Source organism: Salmo salar, chromosome 29 (assembly GCF_965601325.2).
Source record: "Salmo salar chromosome 29, fSalSal1, whole genome shotgun sequence".
NCBI classification, from domain to species: Eukaryota; Metazoa; Chordata; class Actinopteri; order Salmoniformes; family Salmonidae; genus Salmo; species Salmo salar.
This window is the reverse complement of record NC_138319.1, coordinates 10,295,541-10,319,291: the sequence shown is the minus strand read 5'-3', so window position 1 is coordinate 10,319,291 and position 23,751 is coordinate 10,295,541. Positions and strand designations below refer to the sequence as shown.

The window sequence follows — 23,751 nt, the reverse complement described above, 5'->3', positions numbered from 1 at the left end:
ACTGTGCCCACACACACACACACACACACACACACACACACACACACACACACACACACACACACACACACCACCTTTCATAGGCCTACAATCATTATAGTCCAAAAACAAAATGTTTCTATAGAGGCTGCCACGCGGCCAAGCCTTTTCAGAACAACACAGAGGAAGTGTGCTGTCATGTGTTATCCCCTTGGGAGAGGTGGCACTAGAGGTGTAGCCGTGGCAACAACACTGAATGTGACAGCTACAGGGGGCAGTAATGCTAATGCAGGTCAGAAAAGCGCTGATTCAGCATTAGTGTGACAGCATAGAGGAGCGTAGGCTCAGAAAGTGAGAGGAATGGGAAGTAGGGAGATAAACTGCTGCTGGGTTTGACAGATTCAGGCCTAGCTTTTTTTACCAGCGACCAGTGTGGCTGTTATGCAATCAGGAGCACTCAAGTTGACAGGCTTTCCATTAACCTGACACATACTGTAAAGCAACCAATTCACAAAATAGCGGGCAGGGGATAGAGCCTTGCGGATACATAATTTACTCAAAGAATAAATGATGAGTGATATCAAATTACTGGGTAAGTGTCAAGAGGATGGATGTGCATCATGCCTCACAACAGAAATTGATATGTAATTTCAAATCCAGTACTGTCCATTTAAGTGAATTGAATAGAAATGCTGTTATATAACTATAGAAATGCTTTGGAAGCATTATGGAAGCAACCTGCATGTGCTGAATAACATTACACACCTGAAGGTATAAAACTCCATTAGAGTGGACATCAATGTATCCTATCCCTTTCAGTGACTCAGGGAAAGGATTGACTTGTTTTCCCGAACGGTAGCTAACTTGAGATGGTTGGTGCTTGTGTCTCACAGGAGACAGAATAAGCAGCAGGATCTTACTTTAGTGTAGGCAGTATTAAGCACTGGCCTGACTCACAGCAGATTTATTTCCCAAACAAACAGGAGCAGTCGGGCATTCACTATTTACGTATGAGAGCACAGCATATTTCTTCCTGTACTGCTGCTTGCCTCTAGGACAAACCTATAGGAAAACATTTATAGATCATGTGTTACACTGCTGCGTTTACATGATCTATACTTTCCTTTCCACTCGCTCAAAAGGTACAGTATGTGCACTGAAACTAAGGGTGCAAATGTGGAGATTGCGGACTGTGGAGTTCAATTCCAATCAAGAGAGCAGGATTAGAACCCATTATACTTATACTATCTTGACAAGGAGGTGGGCAACTATTACTGTACCTGCGTGTCTATTAGATCATCCTATTGAAGCTGGTCATGACATAGGGAATAGGTGTATTTCACAGTGTGGTGGAAGAGCAACTCTGTCTGAGTGAGTGTGTCTCTCAGAGGACAGGAAGCTTTTGTATAGCTCCTTGTTTCAGATACCTCCTTCTCCTCCTGTCCCTTCTCCTGCTCCTCCTCTTCAGAAACACAACCCAAGTGTCACGTTTGATTTTTTTAAATTTATTTAACCTTTATTTTGACAGGGAAGTCACGCTGAGACCAAGGTCTCTTTTACAGATAAGCTCTGTAGACACAAAAAATATATACATTTCTATACAATAAAACAAGTAATATACATGATAATCACAAAAATCCACACAATCATACACACAAAACAATCATACACACGTTTCAGCGTCTCAGTCTGAGTGACAAGCTGGGAGTGTCCAGACTGAGGCAGCTGAGCACCAGCGGTCAGTCTCTCCTTCAGTACCTGAGGCGTGCCTATGGCAGCCTGCCAAGAACAGGGCACAACACAGTGCAGCCAGTCCAGCTCAGCACTGCTAGGCACAGTTTAGCACTGCACAGCACAGTAGTGACTAGTGAATTCTGATGAGAAAACGGTAATATACTGACTCACTGAATCGATGCTGCTGGCAGCTCTCTGTGTGGAGCAGCTCTGAGGCAGACATTTAATTTCCTTCTAAATTAAATCATCTTTCGAGAGACCTTCCGATCTAGTTCATCACACTACCTTCAGCAGGCTTCTTTACACATTAAAAGGTGCCCACATGGACTATTTTTACAGAGCCCTTTGGAAAATTGTGTCTTGGAAACGAAGCCACAAGGCATGACACAGTGTGACAATGCCAAACATTTAGGATAAAAATAGGGTGAAAATTGGTCATGTAACCCCATGTTTTTCCCCTTAACCAAATTAGTAGTCACCTTGTCAACTGAAAGGGCAGAAGAGACAGACAACTAAAGACTGTCCTAGTTAGACACTTGCTGAGCAACAGATCTCAAGAAGCACATACATTATAAATCATATTCTCTTGTCATCAAGTATATGCCTAGTAGTATATGCCTAGTAGTATATGCCTAGTAGTATATGCCTAGTAGTATATGCCTAGTCTTCAACTTGGGTCAGATGGCATTATTGTAGGGTTTATCGTATGGCCCTAAATTTCACTAGACTGTTTATGACATCCAGTCTGTTTATGCCATCAGAGTGGTCCTTGTCACTCAAACAGATCTGGAACCAGGCTAACAATAAGTGAGGTTAGACTGGGTGCATCTTTCAGGCATAATAATGCATTGCAAAGTGTTGTTAGTTACCACAACAGTGGCACGGCAATGTGTCTTAAAATAACAGGGTTCCTCTGGGACACGTGTCCCTCCCATCCTGGTGTCCAGTTTACCATTGTGCCATGCTGTATTTTTTTTGGGGGGGGGGGGCTTAGTCTAATGTCACTGCTGGGGACAGCTGCGTGATTAGAGCTTTACAGGTCAAGACTGTTCTCTCTTCTGATCAGGTGATGGTTTTCTAAGAAACTGAAAAGTGATTAGTCACGTGCTGTAGCCTACACAACAGGCTTATTTGGGTATTGGAAAAAACACCTTCAAACTTTTTGGATAATTATATGACTTCTACATTTGATTATATCAAATGTAGTAGTCATATAATAATCCAGAGTGACTCATTTAATAGTGGGATTTTATTTTTATTTTTTATTTATTTATTTCATCTTTATTTAACCAGGTAGGCAAGTTGAGAACAAGTTCTCATTTACAATTGCGACCTTTTACAATTGCGACCTGGATAGTGAGAATATTGTATGCACAATTACAGTATCCAAAGGCACCTTTATAAAGTAATCTTGATCTTACCCATGATGGCAAATCAGAAGTTATCAGGCTTTGTTGGACAGTTCTCTCCTCTTGTTCAAAGAATGCCAAGGCTCTGAACATTCGGGTGTTCTTGCCTCCTGTGTTTCTCCTCCACCAGAAAAATATCACAAGCCCTATTAGAAGCCAACTAAAACTAAATTCAAAATATCCCAAAACATATATGGGGAAAATGAGCACGAATGTCTTCGTAAACTGAATCCATGTCTGGGTTAGGTCACCCGCAGACGACCCAGACGTGTCATTGCCGATGTCTCCTGGTGGAACTACGTTGGTATTGGGGTCGGTGTGAACATGGCTCGGTGCGTTTTGCCCATTCTCCTTTGATCCAGCAGAGCTCCCATTATGTGCATGGGCACCTCGTACAGCCGTCATACTGTCTCTTGACATTCCTTGCTTTGCGCCCACAGTTTTGATGGATTTTAGAGTAAAGACCTAAACCGAGGCTTCTTCTATTCTTTATTAAACTATCACCAATGTTCAACCTCCTGCGCAGAGCGCAAAGACACTCTATCAACCCCAGATTACGCTCACGTTAGTTCACCCGCATCCAACCCCATTTTGTCCTGCTTGCTTCCCTAATACCGCGTTGAGTTCGTGTAGTCCATTTGCCATAACTACTGCAGTCTTACTCTTCGAACACACGTGCTCCTCTCTCAGCGCACGTTCGCGTTCTGTGCTCCTTCTCAGGTTAACGTTTTTTGTCATGAATATTATTCTGGAGGCAGCTTTGCACAGTGGTCAATAGCAAAGTCAGAACATCTGATGTTAAACCAGTTGAGGGGAGGACGGCTCATAATACTAGTTAGGAGAAGTAAATGGAATGGCATCAAACACGTGGAAACCATGTGTTTGATACCATTTCAGTCCAGCCATTACCATGAGCCCATCCTCCCCAATTAAGGTGTCACCATCCTCCTGTGTGTTAGACCTAACCCTAACCACACTGCTAACCATAATACCTAACAATTAACAATTAATTAATTAATTAATTGACAATTAAGACATTTTAGTTTTCATACATTTTTACAATATAGTCAATTCTGACTTTGCAGCTGGCCTAAGTGGAAATCACTCAGTTCTGCCTCCAAGACAAGACTCCTGACAATAAACGTCAACTTCTACTCCTTCAGGGAACTGTTGGTCAAGGCAGCTCCATGCGATAGAGGGACAAAATCGCCAGCCTGTGCCCGGCAACTATGGAGACATGCTCATGTATGGACCACTAAGTAATACTAATAATTATTATTATTATAATTATTGACAACAGTTATCCTCTTCATCCATCATCATCTTTGTCACTTTTACTTTAGCCCATTGGTAAATGGCTTTTCAAAACATAATGCACAAATGACCATCACACTCTCATTCAAAGGTTGACTGAAATAGGCCAGGATCTGGCTTCTTGCAAGTGGTTTGAGAATTATCTGTCAGATAGGACTCCTGGATGATTTCTGATGGTGTCAAGTTTCCTGGATATTACAAAAGGCGTACAGCAGGCATCTGTAGTCTGGGACCTGTTCTCTTTACTATTTATATAAATAATACTGGTCTATCTGTTAAAACGTGTAATATTCATCTGTATGCTGACAACATTGTTATGTATGTCATTGCCCCAACTGTTGCCCAGACTATGTTAGAGCTGCAATGTGACTTTGTCACCTTACAGAAAGCCCTGGTTAGTTTCAAAAGTGTACTTGATTGATGTGGGCTAGAATACAAACATGATGTTCTCTAATTCTTTAAAAAAAAAAAAAAAAAAAATCAGATGAACTTCATATGTATTCATTGGATGGTTCACCCATCGATTGGGTTCCCGCCTATAAATATCTGGTCATTTGGATTGACAAAGACTTCATGTTGAAAAAACATATGGATGAAGTAGTTAAAAAGCTAAGATTTAAAGTTGGCTTCTTTTTAATAAATATATTTAGCCTCTCCCTAAATAGCAGGAAGCAGATTGTACAGTCAACTTTCCTTTCTTGACTATGGTGATGGCACCTTTTACCAGATCGCAACAGACACTACACTTAAATCTTTGGATGCCCTCTACCATAGCGACCTTCACGTTATCACAGGTGACAGTTTTAATACTCACAACTGCATCCTGTATCAAAAGGTTGGCTGGTCCTCATTAAAGTCCCATCATTATTCCCATTTTGTTTACAAAGCTCTACTGCACAAGCTTCCAATTTACTTAACTTCGTTGCTAACGAATAAAGAATGAGCTACCAAACTCGCTCGCAGGATTGGTTAGCTCTGGAGGTCCCTCTTTAGTTTTAGTGTCCCCCATTGTAGGAATAACCTACAAAATTCCTTGCATCTCGATTCCCTGGTGCAGTTTAGGACTCTGGTATTGAATAATTTTTTGGGGGATTGCAATTGTTTCGATTGATTGTAGTGGTTTATTTGTTGAAATTATGACGTTGAGGTTGTGCCTTGTGGTTATCTTCATTATTCTGTTCGTGAGAAAATGTTTGTAGGCTAAGCAGGGCACCATTGGGAATGATACCCTGGTCTCAATTTGGCTACCCTGAATAAATACAAGTTAATATATTATTAGTATTATTTTTGTGTATATATATATAAATACACGTTTTTTATATATATCAGATTGTTTGTGCCGTGTTGCCAACAGTTTGGCATGACAATTCATAGCCCACAGGCCGAAAGATGTCAATAGTGAGTTTTTTCCATTTTACCGTCCAAACGCATTGTATGCAGCACGCGAGACACTGGTGTTCCCCTTGGACCGGTTCGTACCTAACACATTATCCAGTGAGGCTACAAATGCATCGCTTTCTTCCTTAACTACATTTAAAGGCGAAAATACTGAAAAAATTAAACATCACCATGCTAGAGTGGTTAATGCCACTGAAGTTCAGGACGCGTATCGCGTTCAGCCAATTAGGTTGCAGCAGTCTGTTGTTTACCCCATGCAGGAGGGCTCAACATCAGGAAGTAGCATTAGCCACTAGCAAGGTACGCTGTATTGATGTGTAATATTGTAATTATTGTTGAAACAAATATTATATAATATATATATATATATATATATATATATATATATATATATATATATATATATATATATATATATATTATAATAATAATACAAATTAAACAACAAAATAATAAAGAATGTGATTAATCCCCAAAAATAAAATATAAAAGTATATATTTTTTATAGTTTTTTTCTGCCTTCTCGCCATTAAATCTAGTTAAGGAGGAAATCGACGACTTTGTATCCTGAATTGAGAATATTTTAGGTACGAACCGGTCCACGGGGATATGAGTGTATTGCCGGCTGCATACAATGCGTTTGGACGGTAAAATGAAACCATAAATACCAGATCAATAACGCCATTTGCTGGCCTTCGCTTTGTTTGGGCTAGACAATTTCATAAGAGCAGAAACTGACTAGCAACCGGGCTACACTAAATAAAGCATATTCATGCAGTTTTTAATTTGTTTTAATCTGCATGATGATTATATGGTTTAACACAGATTTGCCAATATAATGGAATTTAGTCATTGTAGAGGAGGGTCTGGATTTGCCATGATAAATATATGTATCTGCTATTGATATATTTGGACTGTGTATCCATGGTGATTCGTTCTGTGCGTCCAGAGAGCTCTTCGATCGGTTGAAAATCCTGTTGTCAAGAGAACATGACGCACTTACCTTAGTTTCAGTTAAGTGCGCTTGCGCAATCGAAATCTGGTGTCAAGGCGCTGAATAATGGCAACACAAATTCGTAAGCTTTATTTCTGATATAAGTTGAATATTTCATGAGGAAGAGACAGGCGATAACATGCCTACAGATAAGGTAAAATGGTGACTAAATACATAACAATTTTACACATATATGCGTGCAAATGTAGAGGTAGGTAACGTTAGGCTAGCTAATTTAGCTAACTAGCTACATCTCACCCGTACAGTAGTAGTAGCTTGCTAGCTAGCTAACGCCAACGTTAGTTATTCCAGACAGGAATAACCTGCTTTAGCCAGCTATCTAACTAACTTAGTAACGATAGCTAGCTATATTGCTAGAGGACAATCTACAAGCAAGACTAGTTAGTTGATTGGTTATCAAACCAATCGATAACTAGCTAGCTACATTTATAGCTATGCATCAATATTCTTTCCAGCAAAGTCAGTCTTGGTTATTGCTGTGCGCATTGTCAGTGAGAATAATGATGTATTCCTTGTCTATTATTTAGAAAATAACAAAGGAAGATACATGGAAATCAGATGACCTTAGGAGGCACATAAGGGTAAATTCAGTTACGTGACAAGTGTAGCAAAATGTTTTATGATAAGCTTGTCTCGATTGTATCATGTGCAATGAATAATGTGTCTTGTTGTCAGGGTGGAGGACACGATGAAGACTCTAGCAGCAGCAGGAGGAGAGATGATGAGAGAAGACACAGGACGGGAGAGTCAGTCGAGCGACGCCACAGAGACCCAGAGAGGGAGGCCAGAAGGGAGAGAGAGAAGAACAGAGAGAGAGATGGGACCCGAGAGAGAACAAAACCCAGAGATACAGACAAGGACAGGCATCAGGACAGAAGGAAAGACGGCTCGAGAGACAGGACGGGCGAAAAGGAGAGAGACAAAGAAAGGAGCAGAGAGCAAGATAGGGTTATTAAAGGCACAGAGAATGTTAAGTACAGAAATGGGGACAGAGACAGTCGGGACAAAATACATGATAGAGAAGAAAAAGAAAACAGGGATAGGGAGAGGGTAAAGGCCAGAGAAAGGGATACAGAGAGGACAAGGGAGAGGGAAAGAGATGAGCTGAGGAAGAGTGACAGGGATAAAGAGAAGGAGAAAAACAAGGAGAGTGAAACAGCTGAGAGGGACAGTGAGCGAAGGTCTGACAGAGATAGAAAGAGAAATGAGGAGAGAGCGGAGGGAGGGAGAGACAGGGATAGAGGGCATGATCGTGAGAAGAGAGATGGACATAAGGAGAGGGAGTATGTGAAAGAGAGTGAACGCTACAAGGACAGATCGCAGAAAGACAAGGAAAGAAAAGAAAGACACACGGACAAAGAGCATTCAGGACAAAAGGAGGAAAGAGGTAAAGTTATCCAGGTGAAAAATATGTCAACATCTTACTACCTCACTAATCATCGTATGTCAATACATTTTTATTTTTATTTCAGAATATAGGGAGCAACATGGAAAAGAAAAGGAGGAGAGAGAAAGGAGACACAAAGAGAGAGCACAACACGTAAGCATCTTTGATATTGTCCTTAACATGTTCTTTATTCCCCAAATTAAATATAAGGTATCAACACCCCAATGGTCTGACTGGTTTCGCTGGCTTACACTCTGGGGTGAAGTTTCCCCTAGGTACAGATCTAGGATCAGCATCACCTCCCCCAATCCTAACCTTCTTAACCGTTAGTGGTTAAAATGTAAAACTGATCCAAGATGTAAATGTACGAGCAGAATCCAGGGACAACTTCACCCTACTCCCTGGCTCACATCCTGGGGTATATTTTTGTTACAGGATACAGGTGAAAGTCGGAGACATGGCGGTGAATCCAGAGAAGTGGAGCGTGAGCGAGTGCACAGGGAACGGAAGGGGCCGGACGGAGAGAGGGAGGGAAAGAGGGATAAACATAGAGAGAGGAGGCACAGAGAAGAAGCAGGTCCTGAGATGGATCCCACAGAACGGACCAGCACCAAGAAATCATCATCATCCTCAGACCTCAGAGTTCACAAGGATAAGACAGAGCCTGTTAAAACTAAGGTTAGTGTCATAAAGTCAATAGTTTATTCAAAGTGCATTTTACAACACAGTTTACATCATTAAAAAGGAATAAAATAATATAGGAAAAGGGAATATGGAGAAAACAACAAGTGATAAACAGTCCCTCTCCCTTTTCAATAGATGTTCCTCATGTATAATATATGTGTTTTCATGGCTCTTTTTTTCCTGTGTGTTTCCCCCTGTGTGAGCCAGGAAGTAGTGATGCGATCTGAGTCAGCGTGGAGGTCTAGTCAGAAACTATTAAGTGACACAGAGGAGCCCGTAAGACTTCTTTTCATGATGGGGCTTTTCTCATGGCTATATCTATCTACCGTCAATACGTCTGCTAGCATGAGAATAGAGCATGGCTATTTGTTTTGGACCATAGCTGCTTAACACACACCCAATTCAGACCAAAAGCGTTGCATTTTGAATTGAGGACTGTCAAAATTGACTGATGCATTTTGTATGTTTCAGTGCATCTAAAATCAGATAAGTTGACAAGCCTTGTCTATAGATATACAGGGTCCATACTTGCAAGCATTTAAAGTTCAATGGGTTCTCACACACAGAATGCGTATCAGCCAATGAAAAGTGTTGATTTACTTGCATATGACCCAACGCTAAATTGTAGCTCGTCCCATCAGATAGCATGTTAAAAGTTAGCCCTATGCTAACTTCAACAGGTGGCACTGATTGATTATAAGTGCATCAGCCAATTAGAATCGTTGAAGTAGTTGGACATGTTCCAACACTTGTTCATGGATGGAAGTGTTGTTAATGTACATAAGTCCAACAGCATGTTCTGATCATCAAAGCAACTCTCACATGTATTTGACTGACTGGTCAAATTACTTTCTGTGTAAAGTGCCTACCACGTAATTGTCGCAGATTGTGGCAAGGACCGGCGGTGGACAGTTTTTTTTCCCCCAAAAAAATGCTTGCTGCGAGTGGGCTCTATTCAAACCCACAGTTAAATGCACTATCGATTGCGAGTCAACCGCTTTAACAGTATGTGCCACCGTGAAGCGAAAAATGTGAAAATGTTGTTTAACATTAGTAGTAGCCAAGTCAAGGATACATCAGTGCAATATTGGCACACATTTTGTTACAGACCAACAGATCAAGTAAACCTTGAATTTGTAGGTTTAAAATATCCCTCCAGTGGCCAGGGTTGACCTATTTTAAGAAATGCCATTGGTTGGTGGATATAAAGATATATTAAGATCTTTCATAGGCTGAATAAATTGTGCCAAGATATAATCAGTACCACCTGTTGGGGTTAGCATAGGGCTAACGTGTTATCTGAAGGGGCCAGCTACAATTTAGCATCAGATGCATGTATATCGCCGCTTTTCATTGGCTGATATGCATTTGGTGTGTGAGAACCCATTTAACTTTAAATGCTTGCTTATGTTAACATGGCCCCACAGTATTCTCCAATCTATTCTAATATTTCTCTTTCATTATTGGCAGATATTTGCAGTGGCACCTTTTGTTCATGGCTTCATTGCTTTGCTTGCCTTCACATGCAGTGCATTCGGAAAGTATTCAGATCCCTTGACTTACAAGTTATAGCCTTATTCTAAAATGGATGAAATATTTATTTTTTCTCAAACCTACACACAATACCCCATAAAGCAAACACTGTTTTTTATACATTTTTGCAAATTTATAAAAAATCTAAACCTGAAATATCACATTTACATAAGTATTGGATTGGATGGATGGAGATTTATAAAAAATCTAAACCTGAAATATCACATTTACATAAGTATTGGATTGGATGGATGGAGAGGGTTTATAAAAATGTGTATAAAAAATATAAACCTGAAATATCACAGCTATTTTCAGGTCTCTCCATAGATATTTGATCGGGTTCAAGTCCGGGCTCTGGCTGGGCCACTCAAGGACATTCAGAGACTTGTCCTAAAACCATTCCTGTGTTGTCTTGGCTGTGTGCTTAGGGTCGATGTCTTGTTGGAAGGTGAACCTTCACCCCAGTCTGAGGTCCTGAGTGCTCTGGAGCAGGTTTTCATCAAGAATCTCTCTGTACTTTTCTCCGTTCATCTTTCCCTAGATCCTGACTAGACTCTCTGCCGCTGAAAAACATCCCCACAGCATGATGCTGTCACCACCATGCTTCACCGTAGGGATGGTGCCAGGTTTCCTCCAGACGTGACGCTTGGCATTCAGGCCAAAGCGTTCAATCTTGGTTTCATCAGACCAGAGAATCTTGTTTCTCATGGTCAGAGTCCTTTAGGTGCCTTTTGGCAAACTCCAAGCGGGCTGTCATTTTCCTTTTACTGAGGAGTGGCTTCCGTCTGGCCAGTCTACCATAAAGACCTGATTGGTGGAGTGCTGCTGAGATGGTTGTCCTTCGGAAGGTTCTCCCATCTCCACAGGGGATCTCTGGAGCTCTGTCAGAGTGACCATCGGGTTCTTGGCCACTTCCCTGACCAAGGCCCTTCTCCCCTGATTGCTCAGTTTGGACGGGTGGCCAGCTCTAGGAAGAGTCTTGGTGGTTCCAAGTTTCTTCCATTTAAGAATCCAAGCGGGGTCCCGAGTGGCGCAGCGGTCTAAGGCACTGCATCTCAGTGCAAGAGGCGTCACTACAGTCCCTAGTTCGATTCCAGGTTGTATCACATCCGCCCGTGATTGGGAGTCCCATAGGGCGGCGCATAATTGGCCCAGCGTCGTCCCCAAGAATTTGTTCTTAACTGACTTGTCTAGTTAAATAAAGGTTAAATAAAAAAAATGATGGAGGTCACTGTGTTCTTGGGGACATTTAATGCTGCAGAAATGTTTTGGTACCCTTCCCCAGATCTGTGCCTCGACACAATCCTGTCTCGGAGCACTACGGACAATTCCTTCAACTTCATGGCTTGGTTTTTGCATTGACATGCAGTGTCAACTGTGGGACCTTATATAGACCGGTTTGTGCCTTTCCAAATCATGTCCAATCAACTGGATTTACCACAGGTGGAGTTCAAGTTGTTGAAACATCTCAAGGATGATCAATGGAAACAGGATGCATCTGAGCTCAATTTAGAGTCTCATAATAAGGTATTTCAGTTTTTATTTTTAATACATTTGCAAAAAAAATGTAAAACCTGTTTTCACTTTGTCATTATGGGGTATTGTGTGTAGATTGTTGGGGGTAAAAAAAAATAATAATATCAGTTTTATAATAAGGCTGTAATGTAACAACATGTGGAAACAGTCTGAATACTTTCCAAATGCACCCATGCTCCAGCTTGTTGCATGGTAACATTCACATGGATTTACTATTTATGTAAATGCTCTGTATATTTGTCTATGTATTTAACTAATAGGGGTGCGTTCAGTTGAAGAACGTCGCGATTATGGTGGCTTAGAGGGTGATTGTGTATGGTGTGCTGCACAAGTTTTGTGATTTCAAGTGGTCACACCCATATTGACAAGGCCACACCCACCAAAAGAGCAAACGTACCTCAAAAGACGATCGGTAAACACAGTTTTTGGTAAACGTGTCATTAAGTACAAACCGCAACGTAGCAAATGTTGAACCAAACTGAACGCACCGCAGGTCTCACATGAAATTAGATATGGTAAATACAAGCTATTGACTGAAATGAATTGCATCTGAAATTAACTGCATCTCTAGGTGGAAATCGCGGAGGCTCCGGCTAAGGACCATGGCTATGATGAAGCTCAGGACTATGAAGAGGACTTTGAGGTGAGAAGAGTCAAAGCCTATAGAGGGTGCATTTTCTTAGTAACTCATTTGTATTTCAGTTTTTTTCTTTTGTTTCATTATATATCACGCATGCTCTAAATGGATTGCTTTTCCAGAAAATGGTGAGTGATTAAATGTATTCAAGCACTGACAAGCAGCATTGAGATGGTAATTACACGTGTTACTAGTTGTTACAACACCATTATAAGAGCAACTTAAAACTGATGTTTTATCCCCAAAGGCTTATGAGGAGGATTTTGAGGATGTGGATGACAGCGAGGGAGAGGATGAAAAGCAGACACGCAGCCATGAAGAGAAAGAAGAGAGGGAGGAAATTAGTTCACAGAGGAGGGAGGAGATTGAGGCCATTCAGAGAGCCATGGATGAGGAGAACGAGAGAGTGGGCTCGACCCAGCCCAGGCTAAGCACAGAGGAGGACGACAGACCCAAAAGATCAAGAGGTATGGTAAATGCTCAACACTACTCGGTAGTAATCAAGAGTGCACACCGTAGCAAAATGTTTTCGAATGGAAAATCCCCCAAAATTGTTTCTTATTGGATCATTCTGGTAGGTTGCTCCCCGTTTCAGCCCGTTTGGTTGATACGACCCTGGTATGAATAATAAAGACTTGTTTATTATTTAGGACTGTCTTTTAGGAACAATTTTACAAAGCCTGTTTGAATAACGAAAACATTTCTTGGCCATAGATTCTGAAACGCCTCAAAGTAAAGTTTCACAGCACGGGAGGTTCATGGACTTTGTCGCTGCGAAGCATCGTGAGGTCAGCAAAAAGGTTGCCAGCAAACAGAAGTAAGTCTAATGGAACTAACTGTGAGTGTGATAAGTATTTAAAGAGAGGGAAATGCAGTTTAAATTGATAGATTCAGAGCCTACTTTAAACCCTGTGAGTCAACTGATGTGAAGAGTAAATTTAGCAACGCTTGAAGGACAGTGGAAGTTTACAATAGGGATTTTTTATTGTTATTAGGGTTTCACAGTGAAGCTTTGAAACCTATTGTTATTCTCTGAATTGATAGATTTATTTCCCCTTGACATGGTCAAATATCTCAAATATAGATTGGTAACTTTTTTAGAATTTGCCACACAGAAACTAGAGGCCATGAGTAACTTCATCAAAAATAATGGCACCGATTGGCCTATAGGTGGCGCTTTTATATAAGCAGTCTCACTTAAATCCTTATATCCGTCACCCCAGTTTGACCTAAAAACTTGAAAGCTAAGGGTCACAACCAATGTTCCCTCTAAACTGCACACTGGCACGCAGCTCCCATTAGTTAACACTATCAACATTTCCCTTTACTGTGGGAATTGTGATCGAGTCAACGCAATATTAGCCACTTTCAATGCAACATCCCGAAACAAAACAAACTATGCAAGACTTAGTATGCAAAACTAACTATGCAAGAGAGCGCATTGGAGTAGGATTCTATTGCATTGACAGGCACCACTCAGGCCCATACTCTACACATACCGGTGCGCCATAACCAATCAGAGCTTCAGTAGGCTTATATGCAAATAGACCGTTGCCATATATGGTTTTGTGCTATTCACTTTGAGCTGGATTATTAGCTGTTGTTTTGAGATCAAAGCTTTAGCTGCGGATAACCATGTGTGCACATTCGTTCATATTCTTTGCTAGTTAGTGAGTTATTAGTCCAGTTATAGCTAATTTGTAGTCAGCAATGTGCGAGTGATTGCTTCCTACAAGAGCAGAAAACGTGTACATGCATCTAGCCATCTTTGAAAAGGGAATCAGGTAAAGTGCTTTCTTTTATGTCTTAAAGGGGCAGTTGTGTATTTTGAGACAGGCTTGAATAAGCTAAGTACCCAATAGGCAGAGGGTAGAATAATTTGTCTGATTCTCTGTAATAATTGTATGGTAATAATAAATGCATTTTATTTTGTAAAGTGGTTTCTTGCATCAAACACAACAAAACAAAACGTTCAGTCATCTCCTTGTCTGGAAGACAAGTGGACAAACAGGTTTATGTCAAACCCTGCATGTTTTTTTCAAAAGTCTCATGGAATGGGGATCTACATTGAACACCACACATTGGCTGCTACTGTAGGCCGAACGATAGAACTGCTATTTCCATGTTAAAATGTTATGTGATGCATTTTCATCATTGTTTTTTATGGTAGGCCACTCTGGTAGGCCTACATTATGACCAAATAGCCACAGTAGCCTGATTGGCCACTGTTAAAACAGTAAATTAAAGCGGGTACAAAAAAAACAGCCTCAGTGTTCACAGTAAACGCGTCCTGGAAGTTGCGCAGAGATTTCACAAGGTTCAGGTTTGCACTCAGCAGAAAAATATCAGAGGGAACATTGGACACGACCCCATGTGCCTGATTTGAAAATTAAGTTGAGAGAAAATCTGAAATCAAATAAAAGAAACATTTGCGGTTTCTGTTTTCTTCCTACAAATGTGGCTCAATCTTTTGAACAGTTTAAGCTACAACATATTATGACTTCATCCCTGAAAGATAAGACTCTCACATATGTGTCTTCTGTTTCCCTAAAGCCTTGCAGGATTCATTAGAATAGAGTGGATCAGACCAGGCACTAAATCATACGGGGGGAGAGAACATCATCAATAGTGATGTTCTTTTCTACACAGAATATCATACAAAATTATTGCCTGATGATCTTCTGAACTTCCTATTACCTTTCTGATGCATTTTAGTCACTTCAAACCATAATTTCTTCATATTGAAATACTGTCAAAAGTACTGTCAGACTGATAAAAAAAAAAAAAAGGAAACATTTGATTACATAATGTTTTTTACATGGTAGGGTTGCATTTTTAAAAATGTTATATTAAGCTAAGGGATTGGTGAAAAGATGGCAGAGTTATACCAAAAATCCTAGGTGTCCATTTAAACCACTGTAAATCAAACTCCACGATGGCCTATCAACTTGGACGTCCATAAGATAAACCGCAAGAACAAGGAAACTATTTTAAAAAAAGCATTCATTGCATATGTAACACTAATGCTCAAAATCATCTGCATTCATCTTCTCCTCATGAACCATGAGTCAGATTGAATCCAGATTTGGTATATAGACTCAATGAATTAGCCTCTAATGAATTTGAGAAGGATTAGATTCCGCATTCAATGTCGGCCACAGTACACCGCTAGATGGCACTATGTCACACCAGGGCTATAAGAACTGAACAGATGGACAAGGGGCCATGAAATATGGTATGCACAGCTTATTTATTTGTCCTTTAGAAACTGTGAATATAAAGCCACTGCAACCGTAGATGGCTGCACCAGACCAGTTAGTGGCACTATAGATGTCATTGGCAACATAGGATACTAGAGCAATAACTATTGATCAAGTGGACTTTGTTTCATGCAAATTAATGTTAGATTTAAATTATCTGGACAAACAATGTGAAATATCGTGATTAGTATATCTGTATAATTGCATATTGTTGCCCTATTATGTGGTCTGAACATAGTGAAAAGTGGATATTTTATTCAGCGTATTACAGCTGTGAGAGTATATTGCAGTATTTTGTTACGCTAGTGTCGAGTGTAGCAACTGAGATTTAAACCATTTACACAAACAGGTTTGACCCGAGAATTGGTAAATAAACTCAATACATGAAGTAATGACTTTTAAGAATGACTTCCTGCTGCATTGAAAGATAACCAACCTACAGCACTAGACTAAACTTCAATTGTGTCATCAATGTGGTATTGAGAGAGAAACATAGTAATGCTTTCACTGATTGCACATAAAGGAAGATGGCTCCTACAGGATGGAGCGCTTGCTTTGTTACCCAACTGATCTTGTGTCCTTTCTGTCATCCCGTGAACCCCGTTCATTGCTGATCGCAGCTATATTTGTTCTGTATTGTTAAAGAAGCACTTGTATCAACTTCCACTGTCCTCCAAGAGTTGCTGAATTTCCCCTTAATTTCAGTTTGCTCCTCAATTCATGCGCCTTGGTTGAAGAGTGAGATAGCTGCTGTGTTTCCTTCCCTAAACCTGCTCTATAATATCTCCTACTCTGTGTATGTGATATGGGCCTACCCCAGGAAACGCAGTACAGAGTTGCTTCGCCTGATCGACCTGGACTACTCCATCACCTTCTCCCTCCTGGATCTGCCCCCTGTCAGTGAATATGACATGTACATCAAAAACTTTGGAACAACAAACACTAAACAGGTTTGTCTGTGCTTATTAACAGACCTGGGTACAAATACTATTCAAAATAATTTCAAATACTTTATTTTGGGCTTAATTGAGCTTTCCTGGCTCAAAGGAACCAATAGAATAGTCGCAAATAGTGCAAACGCCACCCATCTGGTACTCCAGACAGGCTACCGTAAACTCTACCGTAAAAAAAAGTATTTGAAAGATTTCAAGTAGTATCTGAACCCTGGTCTGATCGTTAATAACATCATTGTGACAGTAAGCTTGCTTGTCTTTTTATTCATATAAATGTGATAAACCCAATGCATTCTCACTTTCCAGGCTTACGTCCAGTGCAACGAGGACAATACTGATCGAGACATTCAAACGGAGGAGATCGAGATGAGCGAGAAGTGGACACAGCATCCTGCGGAGAGGAATGTAGGCTGTGGAGGTGAGGAAACGTGCACTGTGATCTGTATTCTATCAAATCTATGACTACATCCGAAATGGCACCCTACTCCCTTTGTATGGCACTACAGTTGACCAGAGCAAGTAGTGCACTATGTAGGGAATGTGCTGCCATTTGGAATGTGTTTTATTCCCACGTTGCAACAGGTCCTAAACTTTCCCACGAGGCGTCCGATGAATCTGTGACCAAACTGAGCATCGATTCACAGCGCCTAGCAACATTTCTGCGCTCAGCTTCACAGGTATAGCCTATGATACTACATTTTTCTTAGAATCAAAGTAACCATTTTTTTCGCTGCTATATTGCACATTTTCACTCTTATTGCCGTTACTACTGCTTTGTGCTTTGTGCTCTCTGTTTTGCTGTTATTAGGTGGTTGCGGTACTGTTGGAAGAGGATAGGGCTGAGAAGCAATCACTGAAGAAGCTGAGGACTCAAGCAGACACTCTCTCTTTCAGCGACGGGTGTTTACAGCTCAATACCAAGCTTCCATTTCTATATGGCAAGTTACCTCACACCCAATTATAATGTCCGTACTTTGTGTTCAGCCATTCACCTTGCTGTCATTGCAGTGTAGAACAGTCCCTAATTAGCTCATGCCATGCACTATCAATCAACAACTTGGGTCTTGCCACTGTCCTGAACTGAAGGTCTCGCCTGTGTTCCCAAAGGCAGTACCCATAACAACCAATGCTATTTTTGCCATGTTTGTATATGAGCTAGTTTGTCTCGGTCCTGTTGTTGTCCCTGCTTGCAGGTCGTCAGATCAGCCTGGTTCAATTCTCCCAGGTGCAGAGGCAGACCATGCTGTCCGTGCACAGCCCCTCAGCCAAGCCCAGCGCCGTGCGCCTCGACAGCAAGACCATCATCTGTATCTGGAACATCTGGGAGCCCTCCCGCCCACAGAAGATTCTTGTCTATGAGTCCGAGGTGCCACTAAACCACTGCAACTCAGAGAGTCGTTTTAGATGGGGTTGCAAAATTCTGCTAACTTTCCCAAAATTCCCAGGTTTTCCAGAAATCCCTTTTGGAAGATTCCCGGAATAAGCAGGAAACCGCAACCAGGATTTCTGGGAAATCTGAGAATTTGAGGACATTTACTGGAATTTTGCCATCCTATTTGATGCTTTGATTTAGGATTTGATGTGCATTATCAACGAGGATACGTGTTTGAAGGGCTACACTGCCCATGTGTTTCTGGTTGGCATCAGCATTAGAGGAAACAAGACTGCAACTCTCTGATTTTACCCTTCAGGTGCACTGCTGCTGCTTCAGCCCTGGTAAAGCAACGCTGGTGTTTGCCGGCACGTCCGTGGGTTCTGTAGTCTTGTGGGACCTGAGGGAGCACGCCAGTGCCCACTACACTTTAAGAATAGGGGAGAACGACTGGACTCTCCGCCACCCAACCTTCTCCACAGGTCAGCAATCAAAGGATTTTTCCTCTGGCTCCATTTTTTTTATGTTCAGCTCCTCAAACTGTACACATTTTCCATTATGAAAAGTTTCAGGGTTTTTTTGCGCCGGGACTACTCATCTCTTTCTGTTTATTATTGTATTGCATGTAAGATATACATCAAGGCAGGCATTTTGATTTGGCTGACAACCATATGAAAATACTTCATCTACACTTTCATATGTGCTGTTAATGTCACCTCCTCTGTCACCCTGTCATCAGATGCCGTGCTGGCAGCGTCGGGTCACATGTCCTCAGTGAGCTCTGTGGAGGCCGTCCCTGCCACCGTGGCTGAGGGCCTGAGGCCAGAGCTTCCCCTTTTTGCTTCTGACGAAGGTACTCCAACTAGACTTGGTGTGCCTCCCAATGATATCTTCTTTTCCTGAAGTGTGCACTCGTTTACTACTTTCCGTAAGTCTAAAAGCCTTGGATTGGTGCAGGCAGTGGCTAGTTGGAGTTTTCACCATATTTCTTATACCAGTCATTTTCTTTGAAATCTGTGAAGGGATGTAAACAAGTGCACACTTTGGGAGTAGGGAAAGATAATTGGGACATACTCTATGAGAAACACACAATTATAGTAGCATTTTTTTATGGTGAGCTAAAGTCTTCCTTTAATTTCAAACTTAAGAGTCATCAGGATTGTCATTCCAGTTGGCTTCTCTTGATGGAAATGGGGTTCTGAATCTATGGGTAAGTGTCTTTAGTATGCTACAACGCCGCCCCATGCTTTTGCATCACCACTATAACTGCTTATACACTAACTGTATAACTGGTCATCTTGAATTATGCGTTTGGTCTGTTTACTAACCGCACAGAAGGATCATTACTAAAGTGTCTTTCTGCAATGCTGTTGTTACCATCTCTGTCCCACAGGTGGTACTGGAGCTCCCTAAAGCCAACGACGCCGGCTCGCACACAGACCTGGGTGAGTCAGTCCCGTTTAACATGTTCCCTCCATTACTTTCAATGTTTTTTTTTTTTTTCTCCCACTCAATTGACCCTGGCCGTTTCTCTTGCAGGGCTCCGGCCTGGGGGCAAAGTGAAACTGCTCCACAGTTCCACAGTCCTCACCGCCAGCGAGAGGTGAGACGGATAGATATTTAATTAATCACTGCCAGTCAGTGGGCCCAAAATACCCACAACGTGGGCCCCACGTTACACAACAAGCTTGTTTTTACAGTGGGGCAAAAAAGTATTTAGTCAGCCACCAATTGTGCAAGTTCTCCCACTTAAAAAGATGAGGGAGGCCTGTAATTTTCATCACAGGTACACGTCAACTATGACAGACAAAATGAGAAAAAAAAATCCAGAAAATCACATTGTAGGATTTTAATGAATTTATTTGCAAATTGTGGTGGAAAATATGTATTTGGTCACCTACAAACAAGCAAGATTTCTGGCTCTCACAGACCTGTAACTTCTTCTTTAAGAGGCTCCTCTGTCCTCCACTCGTTACCTGTATTAATGGCACCTGTTTGAACTTGTTATCAGTATAAAAGACACCTGTCCACAAACTCAAACAGTCACACTCCAAACTCCACTATGGCCAAGACCAAAGAGCTGTCAAAGGACACCAGAAACAAAATTGTAGACCTGCACCAAGCTGGGAAGATTGAATCTGCAATAGGTAAGCAGCTTGGTTTGAAGAAATCAACTGTGGGAGCAATTATTAGGAAATGGAAGACATACAAGACCACTGATAATCTCCCTCGATCTGGGGCTCCACGCAAGATCTCACCCCGTGGGGTCAAAATGATCACAAGAACGGTGAGCAAAAATCCCAGAACCACACGGGGGGACCTAGTGAATGACCTGCAGAGAGCTGGGACCAAAGTAACAAAGCCTACCATCAGTAACACACTACGCCGCCAGGGACTCAAATCCTGCAGTGCCAGACGTGTCCCCCTGCTTAAGCCAGTACATGTCCAGGCCCGTCTGAAGTTTGCTAGAGAGCATTTGGATGATCCAGAAGAGGATTGGGAGAATGTCATATGGTCAGATGAAACCAAAATATAACTTTTTGGTAAAAACTCAACTCGTCGTGTTTGGAGGACAATGAATGCTGAGTTGCATCCAAAGAACACCATACCTACTGTGAAGCATGGGGGTGGAAACATCATGCTTTGGGGCTGTTTTTCTGCAAAGGGACCAGGACGACTGATCCGTGTAAAGGAAAGAATGAATGGGGCCATGTATCGTGAGATTTTGAGTGAAAACCTCCTTCCATCAGCAAGGGCATTGAAGATGAAACGTGGCTGGGTCTTTCAGCATGACAATTATCCCAAACACACCGCCCGGGCAACGAAGGAGTGGCTTCGTAAGAAGCATTTCAAGGTCCTGGAGTGGCCTAGCCAGTCTCCAGATCTCAACCCCATAGAAAATCTTTGGAGGGAGTTGAAAGTCCGTGTTGCCCAGTGACAGCCCCAAAACATCACTGCTCTAGAGGAGATCTGCATGAAGGAATGGGCCAAAATACCAGCAACAGTGTGTGAAAACCTTGTGAAGACTTACAGAAAACGTTTGACCTGTGTCATTGCCAACAAAGGGTATATAACAAAGTATTGAGAAACTTTTGTTATTGACCAAATACTTATTTTCCACCATAATTTGCAAATAAATTCATTAAAAATCCTACAATGTGATTTTCTGGAAATGTTTTTCGCATTTTGTCTGTCATAGTTGAAGTGTACCTATGATGAAAATTACAGGCCTCTCTCATCTTTTTAAGTGGGAGAACTTGCACAATTGGTGGCTGACTAAATACTTTTTTGCCCCACTGTACATGTCGTACGGACAGTTGTTGTTGACTGACAGGATTCAGTGGTCAAATATGTATCTGTTAACGTGTCGTGCTGGTGTCGTGTTTTTTTCCCCTGGTATCTCATGACCTACTGATACGACTGGGTATTTATTTCAGTCTGTCACTTTCTCTCTCTCTCCAGGTCTTCGACGCGAGACGCTAAGAAAACAACACTGTTACAGACACTGCTGTTAAAATTTTTGCCTTCTGATTCCAACCATTTTTTCATTGGCACAAATATGGTGAGCAGTATCAAATCAATGAATCATCTTCTCTCTCTGTTTCACTGTTTGCCATTTTAGACATCCTGGATATGGCCAACGTTGTGGATGCGTCTCAAATTCTTGTAAAAAGTAGTGCACTGTATAGGGAATAGTGTGCCATTTTGAGGCGCATCCATCCAGTATGTCCAGGATCATGTAGACAGAATAAACAGAAGTCACACTGTGTCGTATGGTATGTATTGGGCAATGTGTGTTGTTCATAGGGTCTTGTGAACCATGTGACCAGTCACGGGTTAAAGGCTCCTCCAAAGTTCTACAGGCCTCAGGTGGTTGGATTCAGACTTGTTGATGTCACCTCCATCGACTTTTCTCCCTTCGGAGAACCCATTTTCCTGGTGAGATCAGTGCTGTTGAGATTCATGTATCTGAGTTTCATGTTGTGTGCGTTTGCATGTTCGGGTGTATGTGAATGTTTTACGTATGAACTGTGTGTGTGCTTCTCTGTGTTCCAGGTGGGCTGTGGGGATGGCAGTGTCAGACTACACACAGTGCTGAGTGAGCAGCCTCTGATGGAGTGGGCCAGCAGTACAGCAGGGCAGCCGGTGGTGTCAGTACAGTGGGCTCAGACCAGGCCAACAGTCTTCTGTGTTCTGGATGCTGCCTCCTACCTTCACATATGGGACCTGCTGGAGAAAGACTTTGAGCCTGTGATCACTGAAAAGATTGATGCTGACAGGTAATTATTAATGACTCTTCTTAAAAAAAAATGTTTTTTTTAAACTCTCAATTACAAAATGATTGAATTATTTATTTCAATGTTTGTCAGACGATGGCCCAAGACACAAAATGAAAGCATGCGGAGGGTTCTGTGTAAATAACAACGGATTAGTATGGAAACAACAAAGTGCAGGTGTCATTTGTATAACTACTGCATAACTAAGGACGAGTAGAATGCAGATAAATTGATTTTAACTGGATGGAATATGAGTGATCACAGTTAGTGATTGGGGGAAGGTGTTTTTTTTTATTCTCACATCAATAATAAATGTTTTTGATGCCTGATTCATCTTTCTGTTTCTTTCTCCTCAGGGTAACAGCCATGGCTGTTTTTGGTGACCCTGCAAAGCAGAACACCTATTCAGGAATATCACTGGCAACGCAGTCGGGGAAGATAGAAATGCAGTATTTCAGCAAGAGATTTACAGTGCCTGAATCGGCTGACCTGGAGAAACTACAGATCATGATGCAGGAGGCCTTTTGAAGTTATATGTCAGGAGTGTATTCATTTGTGCAAACTGTTTAAAACGTTTTTTTGTTTTTTTTACTGAATTTTTTTGCAATGAGTCATAGGGAATCATAACATATCAATAGTGTTTCTTACTGGACAAATTCAGTTAGTCCCTCCCCGTTTGCTTCTGTTTGGTTCCTAGTGGATACAACCCAGGGGCTCACTGTGTTGGATAAAATTTGTTCATACAGTGGTCATTGCAGTCATCTCTAGATCAGTAAAGAGATCAACTTCAGAATGTAAGTAAGCAGATATAAATGGACTATCTATTTCTATTACATTCCACATTCAGTTATTTTGTGTATTTGTTATTCTAAATACAGTAGATGCCATAGTGGCATGATATTGAAATACAATATTGGAATAAAAATTGCTTTGTTTGAGCTTATTTACAAATGAACAACTTTCGCATTTGCATACCGATAATGCCTGTTCTGTGTGTTTTATAGAAAATAAAACAATGGACTTGGTGTTTTCTTCCCATCCAAATTACTCAAAGTGTGACACCAAACTTTCAGGGCTAAGTGTGACACCAAACTTTCAGGGCTAAGCAACATGATGCATGTATAGATGCTACTTTTCATTTTATCGATGTGATGTTAATACAATTACAGTATTTTGTCTATGAGAGAACTATCATTTTTCAAGATTTTTGTTACTTCATTAAATAAAGTATTTCATGTATTTCTCTGTCTTTTTTTTATGATT

The 23,751-nt window shown here is 41.2% G+C and overlaps 2 protein-coding genes across 9 annotated transcripts in view; one reads left to right on the top strand and one right to left on the bottom strand.

Annotated features, from left to right (window-relative positions):
• esyt2b (extended synaptotagmin-like protein 2b) overlaps positions 1 to 3,878 on the bottom strand; it is a 53,866-nt gene extending 49,988 nt beyond the window's left edge. For 2 of the 4 annotated variants that reach the window (XM_014180652.3, XM_014180656.3), the window contains exon 1: positions 3,135 to 3,861. In XM_014180652.3, coding sequence (XP_014036127.3) covers positions 3,135 to 3,542 — 408 coding nt within the window. In that variant the 5' untranslated portion in view covers positions 3,543 to 3,861. Of the gene's footprint in view, positions 1 to 3,134 lie in introns of all 4 variants that reach the window. The other 2 variants (XM_014180654.3, XM_014180651.3) reach the window with 2 other exon arrangements.
• Positions 3,879 to 6,005: 2,127 nt separating this feature from the next.
• dync2i1 (dynein 2 intermediate chain 1) lies at positions 6,006 to 23,727 on the top strand. 5 transcript variants are annotated; one of them, XM_082970655.1, is made up of 23 exons: positions 6,006 to 6,134; positions 7,377 to 7,430; positions 7,525 to 8,236; positions 8,322 to 8,389; positions 8,672 to 8,914; positions 9,128 to 9,196; positions 12,561 to 12,632; positions 12,874 to 13,093; positions 13,341 to 13,443; positions 16,707 to 16,836; positions 17,146 to 17,257; positions 17,422 to 17,516; positions 17,648 to 17,777; positions 18,033 to 18,205; positions 18,531 to 18,693; positions 18,951 to 19,064; positions 19,360 to 19,421; positions 19,605 to 19,656; positions 19,751 to 19,814; positions 21,674 to 21,773; positions 22,019 to 22,150; positions 22,268 to 22,491; positions 22,845 to 23,727. In XM_082970655.1, the coding sequence occupies exons 1-23, from the start codon at positions 6,006 to 6,008 to the stop codon at positions 23,014 to 23,016; spliced, it is 3,393 nt and encodes a 1,130-aa protein (XP_082826781.1). In that variant the 3' UTR covers positions 23,017 to 23,727. The 5 variants fall into 5 exon arrangements, with proteins under 5 accessions (XP_082826781.1, XP_082826782.1, XP_014036124.3 ...); XM_014180649.3 differs by lacking the exon at positions 6,006 to 6,134 and adding an exon at positions 6,694 to 6,982; XM_082970656.1 differs by lacking the exon at positions 9,128 to 9,196.
• The last annotated feature ends 24 nt before the right edge of the window (positions 23,728 to 23,751 follow it).

Bases quoted from the DNA above. Each gene is read 5' to 3' on its own strand.
- dync2i1 (XM_082970655.1), top strand. From the start codon at position 6,006: ATGCTAGAGTGGTTAATGCCACTGAAGTTCAGGACGCGTATCGCGTTC. The intron at 12,633-12,873 runs GTGAGAAGAGTC...TTATCCCCAAAG, and splicing joins ACTATGAAGAGGACTTTGAG to GCTTATGAGGAGGATTTTGA. The intron at 22,151-22,267 runs GTGAGATCAGTG...TCTGTGTTCCAG, and splicing joins TCGGAGAACCCATTTTCCTG to GTGGGCTGTGGGGATGGCAG.